General features: G+C 40.1%; 1 protein-coding gene across 9 annotated transcripts in view; it reads left to right on the top strand.

Annotated features, from left to right (window-relative positions):
* Positions 1-27,039, top strand: part of gphnb (gephyrin b) — a 216,315-nt gene that overhangs the window by 81,331 nt on the left and 107,945 nt on the right. For all 9 annotated transcript variants that reach the window (XM_023264265.3, XM_023264264.3, XM_023264263.3 and 6 more), the window contains exons 2-4: positions 4,260-4,338; positions 20,698-20,755; positions 20,872-20,964. In XM_023264265.3, the coding sequence (XP_023120033.1) occupies positions 4,260-4,338; positions 20,698-20,755; positions 20,872-20,964 (230 nt within the window). The remainder of the gene's footprint in view (positions 1-4,259; positions 4,339-20,697; positions 20,756-20,871; positions 20,965-27,039) is intronic.

The following is a 27,039-nucleotide window of genomic DNA, read 5'->3' as shown; positions in this document are numbered from 1 at the left end:
ATCATCTTTTCCATCGCTTCCATTCCGGCTTGGGCTTTGGGAGTCAACATCCCGAGATCCCATGTTGGGCTGTGGCGGGGCGTCGCAGGTGAAGGATTCCATCTGCTGGGCCCCAGGCTTGGGGAGTGCCGGTCGTCGTCAGAGCCATCGTCTGGTTGATCACTTGACGCTTCTTTTTCTGACTCAGAGGCAGAGCCTGACTTGGCATAGACGCTGCCTTTGTCCCCTTCAGCGGACAGTTCACTCCTTCTGCTCTGATATTGGTGCACCGGCTTCAAGTGCTTCTTGTGCTCTTGGTGGATGGAGACCGCCTTCACTTTTTTGGAAACCAGGACCGCTGTTAATCCTTTTTCTCTGGCCAACACTTTTACGATGAGGTCGTAACCCGTGGAGGGGCTTACCAACACGGTTGCTCTGGACATTGGGGCAACTTTCAGGGCATCTGCTAGGTAGTTTGACCACCACACCAGCCACTCTTCCACCTCTTCCTTCTTCTTGAGTGGTTTGGTATTACACTGAAGCACTATCTGCCACTGGTTATCGACATATCCCTTGGATGTATAGGACCCCTCATCTTGGAGATGGTCCTGTATTCTTGTTTCCAACTCTTCCGTCGAGCACCTGGCAAGAGGCAGTGCGACAACAGGAATCAAGCTGAATGGATATTGTGAGATGTTATTTTTCTATGAGATCTATCTTTTTTGATATACTCATGTTTTCAGATACTTTGCTCTCTAGACAAGCCAATAGCAAGAAAAAGCTACAGAGTGACTTCACAGCATTTTCCCATCACACACGACTGGATTCCTTTGATTTGAACGTTAAAGCAATATTCTGTTGCAGAACTTCAACCCGGGGGTTGAAGTTCTGCACGTGTTGTCGCACTGCCTCTTGCCAGGTGCTCCATCCATTTCCATCCCAGTAGCTCAGTTCACCCACCTACAAACTGTGCAATAAAAATGTACATAATGATGCTGTGCAATTTCATAAGAATGTTGCTCTAAATATTGTATTTTTTCTTCTAGAAGACGAAAATATTTATATCTATGCACTGTGTGCATTGTGTGCTGCTCTCCTTTTTATTCTGTTCTATTTGCTGCTGCTGTTACATTGTAAATTTCCCCGCTTTGGGATCAATAAAGGTTTAATCTATCTATCTATCTATCTATCTATCTATCTATCTATCTATCTATCTATCTATCTATCTATCTATCTATCTATTTCCTGCCAGCACAATTTGGTACTGGAGCACCGGGGGACACTTCGGGGTCGGTGCCCGTTCTGCTGCTTCTTTGAGGAAGTCTTGGATCGCTGTATGTTCTGCCTCCTAAAGCCTTTCTTCGAACTCTTCTTTTTCACGCTCTACAATTCCGGCGTCCGGACCTCTGGTGACTGGATCCTCTGTGACCCTAGGGACAGTTCCTTCAGTGCCCTCGCCGTAGTCTTGGTCACCGACTTCCATGGTCTTTGCCTTTGTCGTCTCGAATCGTCTGCTTCTTCAAAGCCTCTCGTAGGACCTTTGAGTAGGGATGAATACAGACTCAGTTGGGCTACTCCGCTGCGTCTTTCAGAGATGATCAGGTCTGTTGTCTGTCCTGCGGTGCTCCGTCGCACTTCTCTGCAGGGGTGGTGATCCTGAGTCTCCCCTCAGTCAATCACTTCTTTGCCGTGGATCATTGGACGGAAGAAACTGCCTTTTCTTCTCCAATCTCCACTCGTCGGGTTCTGGCAACAGTTCTAGAAGCTCCTTAGACTCCCAGAATCTTCTTTTCGACACTGCTAGCTTAGCAATGTCCCTGTTCGGGTGCCATGTTGCCAGATATGCCTTCCTTACCCTTTTGCAGGATAATTCAGGACCAGCTCTCCATCGCAAGTGTCAGATTCTGTCTGCCTATTAGTGATTTCACCTAACAGGATGAATCCTGGAGAATGATTAAGCTGGTGTCGAAGAATACTCACCTAGGTTCTTACTGTCTACTTCCAAACATTTTACCCCTCTTACTCTGATATATAACCCCACTAAGTAGCCTCAGTAGCAGAGCTATTCTATCAGTCACGTCTGTTAACGACAGCTTTCCTCTTATAATTGGTTGCACTTGGTGATTTTCCTAGGTTGGTTTTAGAGGTTAGGAATAGTAAACCCCAGGGGTAAGATTTAAAGTAACTGTTAGGACTAAAGCAACCTATAGGAGCCTTTAGATCTGGTGCACACAATTAACTTAACTTTTTACTAGCATGTGGAGTGGATGAATTTTAAGGAATACATAAATCTTCTCTTTAAATGCAATATAGTGTTTTATTGAATAAGTTCAGCAAGGGCATAACATCAGCTCATGATTAGACAGTGTATCAATCATAATCAAAGTCAATCAATAATAACTAAAAACTATTAAGACGATATAATTTAGGAGACAGAGAGGATGGACAGCTTGGCCTTAGCTGCCGCGTCTGGTCTTAACCTGCGTCTGGTCGAACTCTGTTGTGGATCTGGAAACTCTGTACAAAGTCTCTTTCAGTCCAAAAGGTGTCCTTCCTCAGAAGGGGGAGCGGAAAAGTCCCAAAAAACAATCTTGGTCATGCAGCTGTCCTCAGCAGTAGAAGCTGGAACAGTAGTGAGAGGGGTCCGATGTTCTTAGTAGACGAACTGTAGTGGAAAGTCCCCAACTCTCCTGTCTCTCTGGGTGAGAGCAGCTCCCAGCTGCGGTTTCCGTTGCCTTCTTGGGTGTTGTAGAGGTCCTTCTCTTTTCTCCTCTCAGTGAAACTGCAGACCGACTGGAACTCTTCTTTTAGCAGAGTTTGGTCGTCTTCTTTTAAACAAAGTCAGAAAACTTTGTATCCAACAATGTCCTCAAAGAACTCTTACAGACTTAACTCCGTGCCTAGTCCGTGGAAAACTCCGAATACAGTGTCTCTGTCTCCCTCTTTTATACTCTGATCAGAGTAATACACACTCATTTGTGTACATTGGCTAATACTTTAGTTCCTCTTTCTTGTAAGTGTGCAGTTTAAAATCAACTTCTTCTTTTCAGACACAGTACTTGTTACTTATAATCATTTCTGTCAGTCATCACATTCTTATCTTAAAACATTTTAATCATTTTATATCATTGAAAAATCATTAATTCAGGATATATCTCAGCATGTGAAAGCCACGCTTTTGCTTAAGCATAATCATGTGGTCAACTTATATAGCTTCCTTTGTAGATCTTTATTAGTCTGCTCTTAAAACCTTTATTAACCTTAGGTAGTGGTTGGTTCTGGGATCTCAAACTAGACCCCATTTGACAACCCATAACTCACCGGAATATGGATTTCTACGTGGTTCAAAGATGTCTGATGGTTCTTGTCTACTTCCGTAACTTCTGCGGTTAACTTTAGTGTCAAAATACCTCTTTATGGTTTGTTTTCTAAGTAAATCCAGCTCTAGCTTGAGCGTAGCATCTCTTGCCACACTGGGTGCGGCAAGAGAAAGAAAAGATGGCGTATTTCGGTATGATGGCCACCCCTAGCACTTTTTCGCACACTAAGGAAACTTATCAAATCCAATCTTAAGGACAATAACGGCCCTCTACTACCACCTTGTGGCCAATTTAAGGTACTGATTTTCCTGAGAGAAAAGGTAAATTAAGGGACTAACTCAAAATACTGGCTAAAAACACATTATTAATGACCTAATGACCTGAGGTTATCTACCTGGGTTACAGATGGAAGAATGAATACAAAAACTGTGCAAATCTATTTAAACATGTCTAAGGAGTGGTGTTTCTTGGATGTTTTTCCTCTAGTTTTCATCATTGGACTAAAAGAAGGATTGCTTTGGTGTGTTACACAATTTTTTTTCATCTGCGGGATCAGTTCAGTCTGCTATCATGACTATTCACATACAGCTACCAATGACACAGTTTAGAAAATGTAAGCATTATACATTGTGTCCCTAAAGTCTGGACACATAGGAAATTTCATTAACTATAATTTTTTTTGCCTCTACAGAATAAATATGGCTTTGTCACAAATAGTAATTCTTCATGCAAAGTTACTAGGTGACCTGACAGGAGTATAAAGAGTTTTAAGGAGGTAGAATTTTGTCAGTTTTGGATAGCTCTTCTCTTGTAATTACTTGCATTTATGAGAAACAATCATTAAACTGTAGCCAATACAGATGATGTAACAAAAGGAATTTGTGCTAAAGCCCCTCATGCATTTTACTAACTTTGTGTGCTAACTGAATGTTTTCCTTCTCTCTGTCTCTGTCCATCCAGTGAGTGACAGCTGTTTCCGGAACCTTGCAGAGGACCGCAGTGGTGTCAACCTCAAAGATCTCGTCCATGATCCCTCCCTGTGAGTATTGGCCTGTTCTAGAAGAACCTTCATGCATACAATTGCCTAATCCAGATCAAAATTCTTTTTAAATCTGATGCACAATAAAAAATGAAAATTTTTTCTTGATGTGTGCATCTCTGCATCTGTTTACGGCAAGAATGTACAACATCCTGAGACTTGGTGTTGTCCTATAAGGAGAAATTCAAGAAGTCATTATCTGCTCAGAATAAGCTGAAGAATGTAGACTCAACAATTGCTTCCATTAACAGGGGAGGGAGAATTGTGATCCCTTAATGCTCATTTGGCTTATTTCTTGTGTACTACATTGGTGGTCATGTGGTTTCTGTGGTGCATAGTTATATGACTACTACACATTCCAAAACCAAAGGCAATAATGTGCTGTTATTTCATCGACAACTATTCTGGAAAGGCTTTCCTTACAATTTTGGATCTGGGATATGGGGATTTTCACCCATTCAGCCCCAGGAGAATTTGGGAGGTCTGGTACTGATGTTAGATGATAAGGCCTGGCTCACAGCCTCAGATCACTGCAAAAGTGGAATTCAAGACATTTGACATCAGAGCCCTGTCCCAACCAGTCAGGCCTTCTCCAAACTGTCACCACAAAGCTGGAAGCACATTATAGTCTAAAACGTCTATCACTTCATGCTGTTTGCTGCATTAGGCAAGTTACTGCATGATGTGATGCCTCTAAGGTCTCAACACGGCAGAGTTATGTAACAATCCGTGTACGTTTGTTTGTTTTTCTGGTTGCAACATTACTCGAAAATGGACTAATGGATTTGGATGAAAGTTTCAGGGAAGGTCAGAAATGACACAAGGAACAAGTGATTGGATTTTGGCAGTGATGTGGCTTATAGCCTGGATCCACAGATTTGTTTAAGATTTCTGTATCATTGCGAGAGTGCGGCATGGCGTCACTGTAACTGTGACAACAAGTGAACGGTACGTTAGCTGCATGCTGATGATCAGAAATCAACCACTGTAGACTTAGCTGCTCCGTCATGATACAATAACTGAGCAGCCTTGGCAGAGTACTGCGCTCTCTGAGTGCTTTTCTTGTTTACAAAGTCGTGTTAAAATTAGTTCAGCATGGGGGCGGTGGTTAGTACTGTTGCCTCACAGCTAGAAGGTCCTGGGTTTGCATCTCCCCCAGGGGTCTTTCAGTGTGGAGTTTGCATGTTCTCCCTGTGTTTGCGGGGGTTCTTACTGAGTGTAGGTTTACTAAATTGTCCATAAATGTGTATGTGAGTGTGATTGTTTGTCTCTCTGTGTAGCCCTGTGATAGACTGGTGACCTATCCAGGTGAACCCTACCTTCATCCTAAATCAGCTGGAGTAGACTCCTGCCCCTCCGTGACCCTACAGAGGATTAAGCAGCGTATAGATGATGGATGGAGGGATATTTAAATTAAAGGGTCAAGCGAGGCACTGGTTGGTTTAAGGGTCTCATTCAGTTTTTTTCTTTAACTGACAGTGCATGAATTTCCTTTGTCTACAATGCGAGCAATGATGACTCACACAATAGATGTTGTGGCCTAGTTTATTATACCAGTCTTTTACATATTTGTAGTTGCGTTCATGTACAGTTTGTGATATTTGTACTGACTTTTGAGAAAATTCTGTACATTTTGCCAGGTGGACATGGTTCACATGGAAGAGCCCATTGTCTAAATCACAAGGTTTGCAATTTGATCCCCAGCCCCTCCCCATGTCAATGTCCCTATTTAAGACACTGAACCCCAACTTACTCTTGATGGCAGGCAAGCACCTCGCATGGCAGCTTTGCCATTTCTACTCCGCCAAGGAACGCGGCTGTGTTATGTGACGATCAGCGTTGGTTTGTCTGTCTGTCTATCTGTTAGCAACATCACTCAAAAATGGATTAACGGATTTGGGAAGGTCAGAAATGACACAAAGACTAATTGATTAGATTTTGGCAGTGATGCGGCCCATAGTCTGGATCCACGGATTTGTTAAAGACTTATGTATCACTGCGAGATAGTGACATGATGTCACTGTAACTATGACTACAAATGAACACTATGTCAGCTGCCTGCTGATGATGACAATTGTGATCCTACTACAAATCGACCACTGCAGACTTATCGGGACTTATACATCGCAAATAATACAAGGAATAATTGATTAAATTGTGGGGGTGTTTCCAAGTACCATCAATTCCCGCCATCTACTACGTATTTAGGTCACATGATTTGGTATCCATACATAATGTAGCCATGCATAACACGCCTGTGCTCAGTGCAAAATCATTTAGTTTGTGGGTACATCTATATTAAATGGCCACATTCTATGTTGCTGTGATTTGTGATCATCAATAACTAATAAAAAAAATGCTGCATTTATAAAAAAAAATAAAAAATGCTGCATTTCTGACAATGCCACATGGAGGAATGAACAAACTTGACAGAGTGCAGTGCTTTTTGAGTGCTTTTTTTGTTGTCTGTGTTATTAGAACATTGCAAAGAATTTTGTAACTAAGGATAAAAGGTGCTATATAAGTTTTTTTTTTATTACTGCACATTTTCACTGAAACTACTCATATATGCACTACCAATGTGGCACATGGCAAACATTGTAAGAAGAGCATAATGCTTCCCAGATTACAGTTTTGTCAAAGAAATTATATTTAACGTGAGTATCTGCAAGGTTGCAAAGTGTTCAGTAACATTCAGTCATTGTGTTCATTTGTTTTTTTCTTTTCTTTTATTTTCAGTATTGATCTGTCTTGGTGACATATCCTGTTCTCCACCTGAATTTAGACTCAAGGGTTAAACAAAGAAATATAAAAGATTTATTTAACTGAATAAGGATATAAGTCAAAACAGTATACGCAGAATCTAATTATGGAGGAGTGCCAATATAAAAAATAAATAAATAAATAAGGAAATAAAAGTGTAAATATAAAGAGAAGTAAATAAATAAGGAAATAAATGTGTAAGTATTAAGAGAAATAAATAAATAAATAAGGAAATTAACGTGTAAATATAAAGAGAAATAATAAAGAGTAGATTTACTGTTTTCTCCAGTTAAATTTCAGAGACTCAGCAGATATTCAGGACTACTGACAACACAGAACCTTAACCTTACTGTTTTAATCACATTTAGGTTTTCTAAATGTTACATTAATGTGAACCAGCATCTCCACTGACAGTTATATTAACTAAATGTACCACATTACAGTAAGACAACACACTTCAGCTGTTTACATGAAACTCAACGCAAACATCGTTAGCTTAATGCTACGTTAGCTTTAATCAGGCTACGACCAAGCAGCTAGCTCGGTTAGCATCGCTAATTCACATTAAAGTTAATATTTACTGGATGCTAACTCTCTTCTCTGGTCAACACACACACAAAAAACTCCATCGACATCTGGAGTGCACGGCACACATTATATCTGACACTACAGGTGTATATAAAGTGCATTAAAACCGGCACCATTAAGAAAATAAACATTAACTTACCGAACTAGCAGAGTTCTTTCAGTGTCTGCTGGTAGAATCAGCTGCTTCACTTTAGCCGTTCTAGGAGCTGGCGTCAGGCAGGAATCCTGTGATCAGGTACGATTACCCACCCTGAACAGAAAACCCCGCCCAGAGCCATTTGATTGACAGATCAGTCCACCAAGTAAAAGCAAATGCTTTTGTCATTGCTTTTATTTGGTAGACTGAGGAATGACAAAATGAAAAAGCAAATGCAAAACGGAAAAGACAATGACAAAATGGAAAAATAAAAGGAAAAAAGAGAAAAGGGAAAAGCAGACAAAATGTATCTTTTTATTTATTTATTTATTTCCTTATTTATTTATTTATTTATTTATTCTTTTTTAATTCCTCTTTTATTTACACATTTATTTCCTTACTTTTTAACAGATTTATTTATTTCTCTTTATATTTACACATTTATTTCCTTGTTTATTTATTTATTTATTTCTCTTCATAGTTCCACATTTATTTCCTTATTTATTTATTTATTTGTCTTTATATTTACACATTTATTTCCTTGTTTATTTATTTCTCTTTATAGTTCCACATTTATTTCCTTATTTATTTATTTGTCTTCATATTTACACATTTATTTCCTTATATATTTATTTATTTCTCTTCATATTTACACATTTATTTCCTTATATATTTATTTATTTCTCTTCATATTTACACATTTATTTATTTATTTATTCATTTATTTATTTATATTTTATTGTGTCACTCCTGTGACTCCATATCTAATGGGCTTTGGATTCAAATTGATCAATGACATCAGAGAACTCTTGATGTTTCTGTTGGTTAGAATCGACATGCCCATAGTTTTGCACTTTTAAGAGGCAGCTAATGTCCATGGAGTAAAACTTCATCCTGCAAAATGAAAGAATGTGGTTGACTGTTCACAGCTGACAAAAGATTAATTTGTGGCCAGTGACTTGAATTGGCCAGTTTGTTGTAAGGCTTGTTTGCTAGGCTTCCTTATTATTGACTTCTATAGGAAATGAATGGGTTTCCATCATCTTACGGCCTCTTTTGCTACTAAAAAAGCAACTTAGACAAGCATGTTTTGACCAGTAAACTGAGAGAGTTGATCTTATATAAAAAATGCCACACATTTATATTGAACATTGGAACACATTACCAGCATTATACTCTCTGTTCTGCTATGTTGAAGAGATGGTTGACCTCCGCTGGCCTGAGAGCCTTGATGCCATGTTAATCTATGCTAAACCACAATTCAGCCGCACCATCAGGTTGACCAGCTGGAACGCTGTGCCCTCACTCTGTGCCACTGCTGCCATGATGGAGACACACAGACAGAAACAAAAAGAGAAAGAGCCAGGTGGGAAGAAGGGAGCGAGGAAGTATAGTGCCACAGCAGGACACATAACATAACATATAATCACAGTGTATCTCAGGCACACAGACACACCATGGCGAATGTAATCAACCAGCCTGCACAGTTTGACATTCAGGAGATTCCAGAGGCGTGTCCATGAGAGAGAAAAGTCATATGTGGCAAAAAGACAGTGAGTAACAGAGGAGCTCAAACAAATGATACCCAGACTCAAGGACACACAGCAGATGTGTTTACAAGTGGAGTTCTTGCATGTGTGTCTGTTAGTTTCTTGTATACATATTTACATCACTGAGTGAGTACCTTTAGAATAATGTGTTTTCGCCTTTCTTGATTGTATGCATCTTTAGGTAATTATATTTGTGTTGAGGGTTGAGTATATCAGCCCTCCAGTAACTTGTGTTGTAACAACCTTTGTAAATTGTACAAATTGTCACTACTGAAACTAGCTAGAAGTCAATCAGATGGCTGAGATTAAGTCCAATCTCACAGTCAGGATACAGTCACGAGAAAAAGATACACTCATAAACCTGTATTGCTAGAGAACCAGCTCTGTAGGAGAAAATTTGTGGTATTAAAATGCTGACCATTTGTTTTCAAACAAATTCATTAAATGTCATCATCCTTTCTTGTCCCCTCATTTATAGTTGAAATATGGCAAAGCACTTAAAGCTAATAATTACAGTAAAACATTTTACTTTGATCAAAAAAGTACTTCTTCAAAATATTTTTACAGGTGGCAAACTCTTCCTCACCTGCTTCAAACAACTACAACTAATTAAAGCTGCAAGCAGCGTTGGTCAGGTCCTTGCATCCGAGCGGCTCGGCATGTACACCAGGGGGCACTGCAACTGAGAGTTCATTTCAGCCTGTGGATGTGATTGTGGCCGGACTCTGATCACGCATGCAAAGTTTCAGGCAGATTGGTGCATACAAAGGCTAGTTACACAACACTTCCTGTTTCATGGCAAGAAATCCAAAATGACCACCAGGTGGTGCATAGATGTGATTAGGGCTGGACTCTGATCACACTTGTAAATTTTGAGGCAGACTGGAGCATGAACAGACTAGTCATACTACACTTCCTGTTTCATGGTGAGACATCCAAAACGGCTGCATTCCGCTGGTCACCATGGCCACGCCCTCAGATTTTTGCAGAGCATTTTGATAACCTTTGATCACCCATGACTGGAGTACATCCTGGACAAATTTGAGCTCTCTCGGGGTTAGTGTGTTTGAGTTTATAGCTTTTGAAAATGTCCAAAAATGACAACATCATCCAAAATATGAATCATATTCAAAATGGCTGCATTCCACTGGTCGCCATGGCCACGCCCTCAGACTTTTGCGGATCATTTTGATAACTTTTGATCACCCATAACTGGTGTACATCCTGACCAAATTTGAGCTATCTGGGGATTATGCTGTTTGAGTTAATAATTTTTGAAAATGTCCAAAAATGGCAAAATATGAATTACATTTCAAAATGGCCGCATTCCGTGGGTCGCCATTTCCACACCCTCAGACTGTTGTGGAGCATTTTGATAACTTTTGATCACCCATGACTGGAGTATATCCTGACCAAATTTCAGCTCTGTCAGAGTTACGCTGTTTGAGTTTATAGCTTTTAAAAAATACCCAAAAATGACAGAAAATTATCCAAAACATGACTCATAATTCAAAATGGCCGACTTCCTGTTGGATTATGGGTAATGATGCACGAGGCTTTTTTGTGCACCTTGATGAGTGTACCAAATTTCAGAAATCTAAGTCAAATGCTGTCCGGGGGCTGAATTTTCGTAATTTTCTAGGGGGTGCTATTGAGCCATTTTGGCACATACGCATGCCATTCCCCTAAAATATCAAATTGTTTGCTGCTCCTGATGTGTGTGGTGATTTTCATGTGTTTTCATGTATGTTTAGGGCATCAAAAATGCCGATTTCCTGGCCGATGGAAAAAAAAATTCATGGATTTCAATAGGTTCCTCGCACCACTTCGTGGTGCTCAGACCCTAATAATGAAATGTCATGCTGATGTAATATTGTATATCATTATTACTCCACCAGAGAAAGCAGCAGAGTTATGTCACGATCAGTGTACGTGAATCCTTCTTTCATTCCTCCCATCTGTGCACATTACTCAAAACGGACGAACGGATTTGGATGAAATTTTCAGGGAAGGTCAGAAATGACACAAGGATCACCTTATTAGATTTTGGCAGTGATGCAGCTTATAGTCTGGATCCACATATTTGTTAAGAATTTCCCATTGCAAAATGGTGGCAAGGTGTCACCATAACTATGACAACAAGTGACCGCTACATCAGCTGCCTGCTGACGATGACATGATTGTGATCCTACTACAAATCCACTGAGATTTATCCATTGGAAATCATACAAGGAACAACTGATTAAATTGTAGAGGTATTTCTGAGTCCCATCAATTCCTGCCCCCATTACATATTTAGGTCACACGATGTAACCAAACCCCAGCCAGACAATGGTGAAGCTTACTGTTTCACAAAGCCTTTATTTACGTTCAGCCTTCAGCCTTATTTATTCACCTTTCTGTCCTTCGCTCATTTCTTGAGGAAACACCTGAGCTTGTCCCCATTCCAGCTAGGTGCTTATAAGTTTATACACATCCTTTGCGTTAGACAGCAACAGCGTGTAACCGTTTTCTTTCCATCTTTACGTGAATTTTTGCACTTTTCGACATCTTTGTCATGTCATGAAACCGCTTCTTAGATGAACACTTCCTGTGCCGCTGGAATGCCAAAATAAAAGCCTGTAACATTAAAATACGCCTTCAAAATAAAAGCATAGAGGGAACGATTATTTTAACACTAGCAAAACAAAGGCTTGCCAAAAGTGATGAACTGATCAACAGACCTTTATAAGAGTAATTTACACACAATTCGGTATCGGCACATAATGTACACATATATAACACACGCATGTGCTCAGCGCAAGGTCATTTTTTGTTAAAGATTTCGTCCGCTGCAAGTGATACATTGACTTAGGAGCCTTGGCAGTGTACTGCACTCTCTGAATGCTTTTCTACTTTGAACAATAAGCTGTTGGTAGCATTTTGTTTATTCATACACATTTACTACCATAGGTACGATAATAGATAGTTATAGATAATTATTTCACCTTTTGTATAAAGTTTGGACACACTGTCTCATTCAAATGAATGAGACACTGTGTCCAACCCTTTGACTGGTAGTGTACATACAAGGATTCCTATCAGTACACATTTACACTACTGCTGAAAAGTTTGGGGTCACCCAGACAATTTCATGTTTTCTGTGAAAACTGACACTTATGCTAACATAATTGCACAAGGGTTTTATAATCATCAATTAGACTTTCAGCACCATTAGCTAACACAATGTAGAACACAGGAGTGATGGTTTCTGGAAATGGGCCTCTGTACCCCTATGTAGATGTTCCATTAAAAATCAGCCATTTCGAGCTAGAATAGTCAGCTCTGGCCAACTCTGGCCCAGCAACGAGTTGGTGCCCGAAAAAGCCCCAGTTTTTGGAGCCTGGAGCCGCAGCTCCAGTGGTGGAAAGACAAAAAACCGGCGCCAGGTCGAGCACCGGCTCCGACTCCGAATGGTGTCAGAGCCGGTGCCCGGAGTTGTTAATGTGGTAAATACCACATTAACAATGTCTAGACTGTATTTCTGATTAATTTAAACCTGCTTTTCTTTCAAAAATAAAGATATTTCTAAGTGACCCCAAACTTTTGAACAGTAGATTACATCATCATCTCATGCTTTGTAATGTGTTTTACTGACTATGACATTCTGTTGCTGGTTTGGTCTGTTTCAGAATACAACAAAATTTATATAGGCACTGCTTATAAAACTAGCAGCTTTTCAGCCTTCCATCTGCCAGAAGTTCATCTTTTTTTTTTTTTGCAACTTTCATTGTGTTTCCAATGGCTTTAACCAGGAAGTAAAACAGCCAAATATCCTAGGTTAATATGTCCATACTGCATGATTCTGGATGTCTCCAAGACATCTGCAGGAAATAATGCCCTTTACATAGAGATATATAAAATATTTTGATCAACTTTGAGGTGAAGGACTGGCACGTTTGACTTCAATGTTAGGAACCAGGATTCTCCATAGACATGCACTTGATTTTAAAATCTGATGTTTTAGCTGTGTAGCCATATGTTAACAACATCAATACAGCTTATTTGAACAGAATTGCCTAATATAATACTGACATTCTTGCCTTGCGATAGAATTAAGCAACAAGACATTAGTCACTCGTGAGGATAAAATAAAATATTAGTTTAGTGACAATGATGTTTCAGTCCAAGAAGATCAGCCTGATGACTAGTTCAGATGTTGTGGTATGTATCAAGGCTCATTACAAGAAATTCAAATGCAGAAACAGATTATCAAAAATTCTATGCAGATTAAAACAAACACATTTGTCACCACAATGTTTGCCAGGTATGTGCGAATACGGTCTTGATAGTTTTGAGTTTGCAATCTGCAGCCCTGAGCAGAGGATTGGTTGACTCTGCAAGTGATTGAAACACGCAATATGTGTTTTGCCACAGCTGTTCATTTTGTTGGTTAAATACATTATGTTTGCTTGATTAGTGGTGTGGCTGAGATGGTTTAGAAAAAGAAATGAAATGAGGGAGAGAGACAGTGATGGCAGATCTGAACCACGATGACATTTATTCTGTAAATAAATAAACGATTGTGGGGTGGAGTGGCCTACAGGCTGTGTGTGTGTGTGTGTGTGTGTGTGTGTGTGTGTGTGTGTGTGTGTGTGTGTGTGTGTGTGTGTGTGTGTGTGTGTGTGTGTGTGTGTGTGTGTGTGTGTGTGTGTGTGTGTGTGTGAGAGATCATTGGCTGTGAGTGGAATCATGAGAGTGGAATCTCACTGGCCACTCAGAGAGCTCATCACAGTAGGGGCTTGAAGAGGTGAGCTAGTTCATTCCTCTACCATCCCTCCATCTTTCCCTCTATCAGCTAACATGTTGAAAGGTAACGCCTTGAGAGTTTTCCTACATATGGATGAACAAACATCTCAGCTCTAATGGGCTTGGCTCCACACTACTGCTGGGAGTGGGGAGATGGCCAAGGCTCCCGTCTCCTTGCTGTATGTCTGTGTGAGAAAGTAAGAGAAAGAAAGAGAGAGTGAGACTGAGTGGCCTGTACAAAGAGTTTGTATTATTAATGAAATCACCCTTGCTGATGGGTCTTATCTTGGAAGTGTCCCACAACCACAGAGATTTGCAGCTGACTCATATGCACCCGCACATACACTTTCCCCTCTCTTGTGAAGTGTGCCCCTAACAGTCTGTCCCTCTTATCTTCACGCTCTTTTCACTGCCCTGTTACATTGTCTCCCTCTCTTTTTCCTCTTCTCTGTCTTGTCTTTTATTCATTAAAAGGTTTGGCGTCCAGGCTTTCAGGCCAAGGCTACTGACATTCTCTCCCCCCACACCCTCATTTCTCGTTGCCTGCCCCACTCTTCCCTTTTCTATTCCTACTTCCACCCACGGGTGGATTTGTCCCCACCTCGAGCAAAAAGCCTTTGGTCCATGCCGACTACTCCAGCCTGCAATTTGAAGTAGAGCTTTATGTCACAACCCTCCACAGAAGTAAGAGATGCGATGGTTTTTTTTAGATTAAAATGTTGCAAGCGCTTTCCTCTCTAGGCTTCCCTCAGTTCAGAGCACACCCACCCCAAAAGCAGCCGAGCACTCTATCTGCTAAGAAGCAAGTCATGCTGTAACACATGTTTATGCACATGTTTATATATAGTAACGTTCAAAAGTTTGAAGTCACTCAGAAATGTCCTCATTTTTGAAAGAAAAGCAGTTTTTTCAATGAAGATAACATGGCCAAATGAATCAGAAATACAGTCTAGACATTGGTAATGTGGTAAATGACTATTCTAGCTGGAAACGGGTGATTTTTAATGGAAAATCTACATAAGGGTACAGAGGCCCATTTCCAGCAACCATCACTCCTGTTTTCTAATGGTACATTGTGTTAGCTAATGGTGTTGAAAGGCTAATTGATGATTATAAAACCCTTGTACAATTTTGTTAGCACATGAATAAAAGTGAGAGTTTTCATGGAAAACATGAAATTGTCTGGGTGACTCCAAACTTTTGAACAGTAGTGTAAGTATAGATGCCAGTTTACCTCCTATATGCATACAAGACTGCAGTACTTTTTTTTTGGTGGGGGGGCATGATCAGTAGTTTAGAAGTTTAGAGAAGGCATGGCTAATGCTTTCATTTTTTTCTTGTCAAACAAATAATTCTGCTAGTTTAGTTTCTTAGTTTTTTCTTCTATTTTTCTTTGAAGTCATGTTTCCTGTGAGTTCCCTCAATGTGTGACAGAGGTAACAGTCTGTGGTTAGTGTTTGTATGCAAATCTCCATAATTTGTCAGCTCTCCATGAACTGTCATCAAACTAGATGTCCATCCATCCATCCATTATCTATACACCGCTTAATCCTCACTAGGGTCGCGGGGGGTGCTGGAGCCTATCCCAGCTGACTCGGGCGAAGGCAGGGGACACCCTAGACAGGTCGCCAGTCTGTCGCAGGGCCACATACAAAGACAAACAAGCACTCTCACATTCACACCTACGGGCAATTTAGAATAATCAATTAACCTCAGCATATTTTTGGACTGTGGGAGGAAGCCGGAGTACCCGGAGAGAACCCACGCATGCACAGGGAGAACATGCAAACTCCATGCAGAAAGATCCCGGGAAAGCCGGGACGCGAACCAGGGACCTTCTTGCTGCAAGGCGAAAGTGCTAACCACTACGCCACTGTGCAGCCCCCCAAACTAGATGTATAAAGTAAAATATAGCGCTATTTCGCTTACAGCTTACAGCTTGCAGACATGCCGACTTGTTTAAAGGATTCAAAGAGCCACAGGTCAGCAAATGATAACAAAATTACAGCATGCACATTTCCTCCAATTTAAGTCACATGATTTAAAATGTTAGTGGTAGTAGTAATCCATGAGGCACACATCTCTTTATGCAAACAATACTTACACTGGTAATGTTAACTCATGTTACTGTAAGCTGCTAAAAAAAAACGAAGGTCACTTGTATGCAGATCAACATCTTCAGTTATGAATGATAAACTGAATTTGTATGAAAATGTGAAAGTACATGATTGAAATGTGTACTGCTACAACTATATCTGTTGGGATTTAACCTTTCATAAGTGGTGCTGTGACACTCGAAGGTTGTTGGTCACTGAGACCAACAGGCTGACATACACAACAGCAGCAGTAGTCTTAGAAATGCTTGGTTACAACATGAACACCATAAGCCATAAAAAAGCAGTATCCCACATATATAAGGAGGCTTTAGGTCAATATCAAGGCAACGAGGTGGGTTGATAGGCAACTGTTTGAAGGTTTGATGAAGAAGGACTACTTGGTACAGTAAATACAACAAGCTGTCTGTACCTGAGGCACTGCAGACTGCCAAACAAAGGATCACAGCCCTGGCCACCTGTCTGAAGAGATACACTAGAGAAGAAGAGGCCAGAGGAATGACCAGGATGCTCTTCCCCAAACTGCTCAAAGTGTTATCTCAATGGAAGACTGAACGATACTGGCAAGGTATATGGGAGAAGGAGGCTTTGCATAACGCCAATGCTCAGTGGCTGATGGACCTGAGAGTAGACCACAGCAATCTCCCGAGTGACACACACAGTGACAGGATAGCAGACATCCAAGAGAGAGTGTCAAGAATGAAGAGCTGGAGGCCCTCGACATGATGAACGCATAGCAGCACAAATAAACCAGCTGCTAATGGTTGGGACCCACCTAGAGTGGTTAACCCAAGGCCAGACAGTCCTGAAAATGAAGGATCTCCAGAAGGGAGCGATCTCATCCAATTGCCAGCCAATAACCAGCCTCTGTACAACATGGAAACTACTGTCAGCCATCATAGCAGCTAAAATGATTGGATCACATGGCTCAAGACATGAGCAGGGCCCAGGCAGGAGTTAGGAACACCAGTGGGGCCAAGCACCAGCTACTGATTGACAAAACAGTCACTAAAGACTGTAAGACCAAAAATCTAAAACCGAGCTGTGCGCTGCCTGGTTTGACTACAAGAAAACCTAAGATTCAATACTACACACAATTATACTGGAATGATGTTCTGCATGGGCCTGAACCCCTCTGAGCCAGATAATCACAAAGAGCGGCTTCAGATACCAGTTCCGAAGTAGAAAGACCATCAGCCACCTGCTCTCATGGATGACATGAAGCCGTAAGCCAGAAATGACATTGACTTAGCGATCAATATCACCAGGATCTACAGCAGCAATATCGGAATATCATTCGGGCTGGACAAGTGTAGTCAGATGATGTCAAAGAGGAGCAAGAAGATACCACTGAAGAGGTTGAACTACCAGAAGGGAAGAGGTTGAACTACCAGAAGGAAATATAGCAGATGTTCCGGACAACTACAAATGCCCTGGAGTCCCACAGCTAACGCAAACTATGAGGTGACCAGCAAGAACATCAGCCACAGCCAAATACCTACATAGAGTGAGGCAGGGGTACTGAAAGTCTGCCTTCTTCTGTAAACAACAGAAGAAGGCAGTAGTCATAAATGTAGCAGTCCTCAAGAAGAAGGAACATGAGAAACTCAGAAAATACCAAGTGCTGAGAGAGGAGCTAGAAAAGTTGTGGAAAGTGAAGGCAACCGTAGTACCAGTGGTGCTCAAAGGGCTGTAACCCCCAAACTGAGAGAGTGACTTCATCAGATCCCTGAAGCAACATCTGAGATCTCTCTCTAGAAGAGTGCAGTCCTTGGAACAGCTAAGGTACTGTGCAGAACCCTCAAGCTTCCAGACCTCCGGTAGAAGATCTGCAGACATACAGCTACACCTCTATACACATCACATACTAGACATATATTCAATTCAATTCAGTTCAATTCAATTTTATTTATATAGTGCCAATTACAGGTCAAATTGTCTCAAGACATTTACAGAACCCATATGCCTGAACCGCCATGGCTGAACCCCCAGAGCAAGCCCTAAGGCGACAGTGGCAAGAAAAACACCCTTTTAACAGGGAAGAAACTTTAAGCATGTACATATATAAACTTTAAGATGGATAAACAGTTTTTATGACATGTACGTACAAGCCCACTAGAATACACAAATCAGAACATTGCTTAAAAACATTAAATGAGCATGCAGCTACATACTAGATGTATGTAGCTGCATGCTCATTTAATGTTTTTAAGCAATCACAACAAATCACTGCTTTTGCAGAGAAATGGCATCTCTGATAGTTACATTCACTGGCACACACAAACTCTCGCACTCTCTCTCACAATGAACAAAACAGTAACTAGAGGCTTTAGACAGGAGGGGTTGCCTAGGAAACGGTGGGAAGGAACCCTAGTTATTTGTGGTGAGCATATTTTCATTTGGGCTGAAACAGAGAGGCATACAAACCCCAGAAGAGTGAGAGAGGTGATTTGTCCTGACAGCTCCTTTACTCTCCCGAGGTGTAACACAGGCACACACTCAGTAACACATAAACCAACAAGTGCACATGCATTAACACATATAAACACAACCTCACTTACACATGCAGAGGCATTTAGAAATGCAAAAAAAAAAAAACCCTCCTTTCGCAGCACATCAAGTGAAGTAAGTCGCATGTGTGGTTGTACGTGTGTGTGTGTGTGTGTGTGTGTGTGTGTGTGTGTGTGTGTGTGTGTGTGTGTGTGTGTTTGTGTGTGTGTGTGTGTGTGTGTGGTTGTACGTGTGTTTGGATGCACAAGTTAGTTGCTGCTCTGAATATCCCTACATGTGCAGTGTTTCATGAAAAAATAGTTCCTAAATGATTCTCTCTGACTTCTCTGTATCTTTTGTCAGCACCAAACAGTTTCCCTGAGAGCTTCATACTTTCTCTTCATACATTCTTGCTGCAGTATTTTGGTGTTGTTTTGGCCAGCCTGTGTCTCTGCTGCTCTGTTGCTCTGAAAACTGCAGAGCCAATAGATTTAGTGAATAATAGTTTCCTGCGTGCACAACTTGTAGAGTAGTGTGTGAGAAGCTAGACTCCCCATGTATGTAAAACTAGAAGAGGAGAGAGAGAAATAGTGATATTTTAATTTTCACAGAGTTCAACAATTCTACAATTTCATTTAGCAGACGCTTTTATCCAAAGCGACATAGAGTTCATGGGTATTTGTCTTTGGAAGGGTATCATGGTGTTTAAGTGGCTGACATGAGGTGGAAATATGATGCAGCAGTCTTCCAACAATAGCACTCTTTAAAAAAAAGAAAAGGGTTACATAAGGGCTGTCTGTGCAGAGTCTTCACCTTGAGCCTGGGGTTGTTGTTTTTTCGACTGCCATACTCTGGTTGGCCACAGGAGGTCGCCACGACTTGTTGTTCAGTAGGAGCAGCTTCGTCCTTGTCAGAGCTCCCTCCTTATTGGGCCATTCTTTGGAAATTCCTTTCAGGATGGGATCTTCAAGGGCATTCTCTCTCTCCTCAATTTTGCTGCTGTATTTCTATGTTTCTCACTGCTTCTGCTCAATCCTGCTTCTGTTTCATCTTATTTGACTTTATTTTCTCTACCATCTGTTCAACCGTATATTCTGTCTATCAGTATCTTAACTGGCTTTCTTTTTCTTAAAATGGGAAATAAAAGTTTTTGGTTTCTTCTTGGTTGTAAAGTCAGAAAGACTGATGGATAAAGAATGTGTCAATCAAAAAATATATCACGTTCACAATTCTTTGGGATGCTGATCTCTTTTTGTAGGAATATTTTCAGCTTTATTATTTTTGAGAAACGCTTACACTACCATTCAAAAGTTTGGGGTCACTTAGAAATGTCCTTAATTTCGAAATAAAAGCAGTTTTTTTCAATGAAGATAGCATTAAATGAGTCAGAAATACAGTCTAGATACTGTTAATGTGGTAAATGACTATTTTAGCTAGAAACAGCTGATTTTTAATGGAATATCTACATAGGGGTACAGAGGCCCATTTCCAGCAACCATCACTCCAGTGTTCTAATGGTACATTGTGTTAGCTAATGGCATTGAAAGACTAATTGATGATTATAAAACCCTTGTGCAATTATGTTAGCACACGAATAAGTGTGAGTTTTCATGGAAAACATGAAATTGTCTGGGTGACCCCGAACTTTTGAACGATAGTGAAGATTAGCCCACTATATCCTCAGTCTGCACCATGCTGCTAGTTTGCCAGGACTCTACAATTGTGGCAGCAAAGTGGTTTGCCATCTGGACTTAACTTCTTAGCTTCTGTTAATATCAACTTCTGATCATTTACCATTCCTTAGCTCACCTTTTTAACCTCAATGGTGAGATGTGCAGTCTGATTTCCTTGCAGGGGTCAATAAAGTATCATAGCATATAAGGTATGGATGATTGCTTTGTGATCTAATTATCATTTCTTCCTCTCTCAGGTTAGGGGGTATGATTGCGGCCTACAAGATAGTGCCAGATGAGATAGATGAAATTAAGGTAAGGTATCATCTATCTACATGCTGTATTCATCAGCAGTGTCTGTTTCTTTTTATCTGCAGTAATGAGTTTCATTGAAAACAGTCATGCATGCTCATATGTGTGTTTATTAACAGGAGACACTGGTGGACTGGTGTGATGAAAAGGAACTCAACCTCATTCTCACCACTGGAGGCACTGGCTTCGCCCCGAGAGATGTCACACCAGAGGTCAGTTTGCATGTTAATTTAAATGTGTCATTTATGAATCTATCCATAAACACCAATTTTACCAACACATTGTCTTTCTTTTAACATGATAAAAGAATTGAGACAAATGATGCTGTAGAGTGTTTGCTAAACATATCATGACATACAATGTTATAGTCTTCAGGTGCACTGGATAACAATTTAACGGACTGAATTTAACTAACACTGCTTGTAGATGTTTTGGAAAGTGTACAGTATATTACTCCAATCTAGTCAAATACTATCTTACGTTAACGTCTTACCCAGTCATGGAATTGCCACTTTGTATTGTTTGCAATATATATACATATATATATATATATATATATATATATATAGAGAGAGAGAGAGAGAGAGAGAGAGAGAGAGAGAGAGAGAGAGAGAGAGAGAGAGAGAGAGAGAGCGAGAGAGAGAGAGATGCAAACTGTAAAATTGGGATGACGGGTGTATTAAAATACAGCTAAGGTAAACTACTACAAGTATGAATATCACTAATACAGAATGTAGAAGAACTTAATTGTGTGAGAGGGAGGTAGTTGTGAAAGGAAGATGTCACCTGTTGCTGCATGTGCTTTATTTGAAGAACTTCCTGTTTTTGTTGATGACGTGTTGCAGCACTGTTTAACATACAGTGTAATTACAAATAAAGAAGCTGATGCTAAATCCTTATTGACTCCCTTTCTGGTCACTTTCTATTGCTGATGAAAGATAAACTACATAGCAGGAGGTTCATTAAGGTACACAATATGGTGTCTTGACACAGTTCCACATTAGTTGTCCTCCCATTCATTGTCTATGAATTGCTTAATCCTCAGTAGGGCTGTGGGGGGCTGGAGTCTATCCCAGCTGACTTAGGGTGAAGGCAGGGGACACCCTAGACAGGTCACCAGTCTATCACATGGTTACACAGAGAGACAAACAATCACACTCACATTCACACCTACTAACAATTCAGAATCACCAATTAACCTGAAAATGTTTTTGGAATGTGGGAGGAAGCCGGAGAACCTGGAAAAAACCCAGCATGCACAGGGAGAACATGTAAACTCGATGCAGAAAGATCTCAGGAATGTCTGAACACAAACCAGGGATCTTCTAGTTGCAAGGCGAAAGTGCTAACCACCATGCCAAAGTGCAGCCCCTGTGTTAGTTATGTATTACAATATATTTCATATATATATATGGCCTTATTTGATACACTTGAGAGGTAGACAGGAAAGTAGGGAGGAGAATGGGGGGAAGACATGCAGTAAAGGGCCATGAGCTGGAATTGAACCCAGGCCGCTGCGTACATGGGTCGCTTGCTCATCCAGTTGAGCTATCTGGGCATCCATATACTTCACATTTTATACAAGAAGTTCTATCTAATCTTATCTTATCGTAATTGCAGGCTTAACAAAGCGGTTTAATGTAGTTGTGGCACATCTACTCTATTTCCATTATTTCCTTAATATTGCTGGTTACAGCTGTTTTCATTTCAAGCAACATAAAGTAGATGGTTTAAAGGTGTGTAAAAAAATGTCTTTATTTCTTTATAAAATTTACATATCTTGTAAACATGTATATACTCGTGTCTGAAGACAGTAAAGTTTACACGTGCAGTAAACTACTGTGCACACATACATACATGGTCTTTGTCTTTCTCATCTTTTCTTTGCCCCTCCACAACTGTGGACCCCAAACCCCAGATTGTCTGCTGTACTTGTGTTACATGTACTCAATCTGCAATGGGATTCACAACACATATACACCCAACCAATTTGGCAGCAATTGAGCTGGGGTTCTCAGCAGTATCACTGGTTCTCATTCTCATCAATCATGGCAGACAACACCTATCCTCCTGGAAGAGGGTAGACATGTACACACTGTAGTCACTGGTAATACCTGCTGTCTACAACCCTGTATGCTGGAGACAGCAATAACTCTCTGTCTGTCACTGTTTGTTTGACAGTTACACAAGACTTATGTTGCTACCCTGTGTTACCTCTAAAAGCAGGACAAGAGTAACTGATTAAACTTTATGCAATTACTTAATCAAAGATGTACTGTACACTCATCGACATTAGCAGTCTATAATGATTTTATCTTTTAAATCACTAGAGGAATATGTCTTCTTCTTGGTCAGTCCGTGCAATTAAACTGTTTAATGCTGAATGATTCCAACGTTGAAAATGGAATCTTCACAAAATGCTAGTCTCTCTTCTAATTTCATACAGTATGTTTTCTTCCATTGTTTGTCACCCCCAATATTAATATATTCAAACTGGAAGGGGTACATTTGGTTTTCAAAGGTGGCTGTCTTGCCAATTTCACTCTATTTACAAGGACATATCAAGCTCAAATGTAACACTTTTGCATTCAGTTTGAAAGTACTGTAACAAAATTACAGAACTTTTTGTTAACATCTTAATGGTTGCCAGCAGTCTGACTGCTATCAGCTAATAACTAGTAAAAATATGTTGCATTTCACTTCTTCCACAGAAGTACTTTTCTGCCAGAACTGCAAGACACTATGCTGCTTATGGGTGTTTTATTAGAAATATGTTTTTCTTTACTTGTAGCAGATATTTTGGTGTGAAGATAATGAGTTTATGAACTGCGTCAGTGTCTGAAAATCTATGTAATGTACCAAAATTAAGGTAGAAAGACATCATTCTTCTTCTATAGTTGTGACAGAAATGTTATTTTGTTGTGGTTAGACCGAGGCAAAATTTTATATAAACCTACAAAAGGGATGTTCAGGTAATTGCTCAAGACCTCAAATGGATGGATGGATGGATGGATGGATGGATGGATGGATGGAGAGGAAGCATGCTTACAGACAAGAAGAGCATCATCACTTTGCATTTAAATTCTATACTTGACCAGAGGAGTTTTTTTTCGGATCTCATTTTGTAACATTTCACTGTAAACCCGGATAAGTTCATTGTACTTAAACCATTTGCGTCAAGTGATTGCCTCAAATGGTTTAAGTTATTGACTGTAGAGAAACTTAATTTGTTCAAGTATAGTCAACTTAAATGTACAATAGGCAGAATTCAATGTTATACATGAAATACACTTAAAAATTCTAGTTTTAATAAAATTCTGAATATATTAAAAAAAATTATAGTTGGGGTAAAAAAAAATCCAATTAAGTTATTTTGTCAATGACCACACAATGCAGCACATTTAATTCATTTTATTGAAACATAACAAAACAACAAATATTTCTCAACATTAATGATCTGTGTGAAATACCAGATGCAAATACAAAACAAAAGCAAGACCTTGTTTTCATAAAATTACCAAAATTAATTTTTGTCAATAGTTTCAACAGTATATTCTTAATTTTTTGCTGTTAACGTATTACAGTACCCTTCTATGTTACTGCAAAAAAACAAAACAAAACACACAAAAAACGTGCTATTAAACAGTTTCCTTTCAAATAGACAGCAGTTTTTTTAGTTGTTTGCTCTGTTTGTTTGTCTGTTTGGAAGAAAAAAACACTGAGCAGCATACTGTACTGCAAGTACACAAGGAAAAGACTTTAATGCTTTGTGTGCCACACAACAAAACAGGCATTAAGAACAGCAGCAATAAGAACATGCAGTGAGGACAAGAATGGGTTAAAAAAAACTGTAACTTTCTAAAATATGTCTTTTGTGGAATAATTTTAGTAAGATAAACGATACTAGACGCATCTTGTACAAGAGGAATCACATACAAAATGAGCAACAGCATGAATATTTGTTTCAGTCAGTGCAATATAATTGTGCAATAATCCAGAAATGGGCTTGAAGAGTTGTGCCTTGCTGCCAGTGTCTTACACTGCAAGCTCATTCTTCAGCTTTTGAATCTTTGGAGGTAGCTCTCTTTGGCCTGAATTTATTATGACCTGCTGAATGAAGGTAAAGGTGTTTTCATGCACTTTGGGTACTGCAGGTGGAGTGTGTAGGTAAAGCCAAACAAGAGGCACATTGCTTGAGATAGGTTGGTAAGTGCGTTTGTTACAGGGCTGCCCTCTCAGATGATTCCCATTCTTGAAGGGTTTAATTGTGGTGATGCTGGGCTTGCAGCGCTGTTGTCCTCATAGCAGAGTAATCCCACTGGAATGTCCCCGCAGTATCCCTCATTAAGATTCTACATAGTGCAAGAAACAAGACAAAAAAAAAAAAAAAAACAAGGATATTCAGGTTAACAATAATTTCTCTACAATCAGCTGTATGACCTTCTTTAATATTGTAATTTTTCTAATTCATTGTGGTTGTATTTTAGGTTATGTTGTTTAAAGAAGTTGTTAGAGCCATTTTTGTGTGTGTTCTATGGGTGCCTGTTGGTGTATAAATTTCATGTTTTGACAGTAGGTGCTGTATTGGACAATGTAAATGAATGGTATAAACAGAGGAAGGGTTAATTCAGGTGTGCTGCTGACTGGGGAGAAGCACACAGTTTTTTAATCAGAATTTTAGTGGCTGAATTTAAGCCTTTTAGTTTATTTTGCATGCAAGTACAAATTAGTGGAACAAGAGTGTGTAGATCAATAAAGGCGATACTGGAAATTCGCTCAAGATCTCTGGATTCCTTTAATGGAGCCAGCACAAACTATGCCTTACCTGGAAGTTCCACCAGCAGCCCCTCGCTGGTTAGGTTTTTTTTGTAGAAATCAAGTCACTATACAAGCCCTTTGAATGTTTGCATACTTTGCGGTATAAAATCCAATAATTAGTTTTGCCTTGGTTTTAGGGAAGGCATATTGTCAAATTAAAATCAACTTGAGTTCAATGAAACAGCTTCAGAAAATCTAATTATAATAACCCATCATCCCAAATAAACAAAACCTGAAAATGGCAAAACTGATTCAAACACTTATCAAAAAACATTACTCACCAGATTGCTCTTAAAGAACATGGATGTATTATCCCCAAGAATGACTGAAAGTCCTCTCAGGACAAGGCTTCTAATGGCTGTTGGCTCAGTGCTCTGCAAAGGTATAAAGGTATAACACACATTTAATGTAGGACAGTGAAATATATCTCATATCACTTTATTGATCCATATAAAGAAACACCGAAATGAAAGAGTTAGTTTGTGTAATATGGATGAACTAACCATCAATATCATTACAAGAAAACAGGAATATCAACCCACCATTGTCTGTTGGAGCAGGTCAGCTAACTGCTTGCCTCTCCAACCTATCTTCCTCTTGAAGATTACCTTGAAGATTTCAACCAACAACCCTGTTAAACTCCAAGTAAACTTGAAAAAAATGAAAAAAATACATTTGTCATGAGAAAAAATTACCATGACAAACAGCAAAACTTAATTCTAGAGTCTACAGTTTGCATTTAACCCACATTTATGATGTGAAAGCAGGATAAATGGCTATGGAGTGCATTGAGAGACTTAAATGTACACATACATTCCTGGTGTAAGCAAGAAAGAGTTCAGTTCTGGCAGAAGTTCCATGTTTTAGCCGACAATGTTTGATAAGCTGTGTTCTCTTCTCACAGATGACACGGAAGTACTAGCATTTCCAAGGCATTATAATGAGGCTTTATACAAAAATAGGGCAATAAATGGGGCTAATGTTAAAAATGGGGATTTACTTTTCAAAATTACACTGAAGTAATTTGCATTCTACTCTATGTTTCAAAACTCTATGTAGAGAACACACAGGTCGAGAGAAACTCTAAAAACGCAATGATTATCAAGTGCTTACTGTTCACCTTTACCCACATTCACATGTACACATTTTAAGCTAGACAAATACCAGCAGTGAAGGACCAGACAAACAGCAGCCCAGAAGACCCCAATGAAGACTAAAAATCTTGGAACCACGGGTCCCTTGCCCGGATGCGGGTCACCGGGGTCCCCCCCTGGAGCCAGGCCCGGGGGTGGGGCTCGATGGAGAGCGTCTGGTGGCCGGGCTTCTTCCCACGGGGCCCGGCCGGGCACAGCCCGAAGAAGAGACGTGGGACCCCCCTCCAGCAGGCCCACCACCCGCAGGAGGGGCCATAGGGGTCCGGTGCCATGTGTGTTGGGCGGTGGCCAGGGGCGGGGAGCCTGGCGTACCGA

Source organism: Amphiprion ocellaris, chromosome 12, assembly GCF_022539595.1.
Source record: "Amphiprion ocellaris isolate individual 3 ecotype Okinawa chromosome 12, ASM2253959v1, whole genome shotgun sequence".
Lineage (NCBI taxonomy): Eukaryota > Metazoa > Chordata > Actinopteri > Pomacentridae > Amphiprion > Amphiprion ocellaris.
This window is presented reverse-complemented; position numbering and strand designations above follow the sequence as displayed.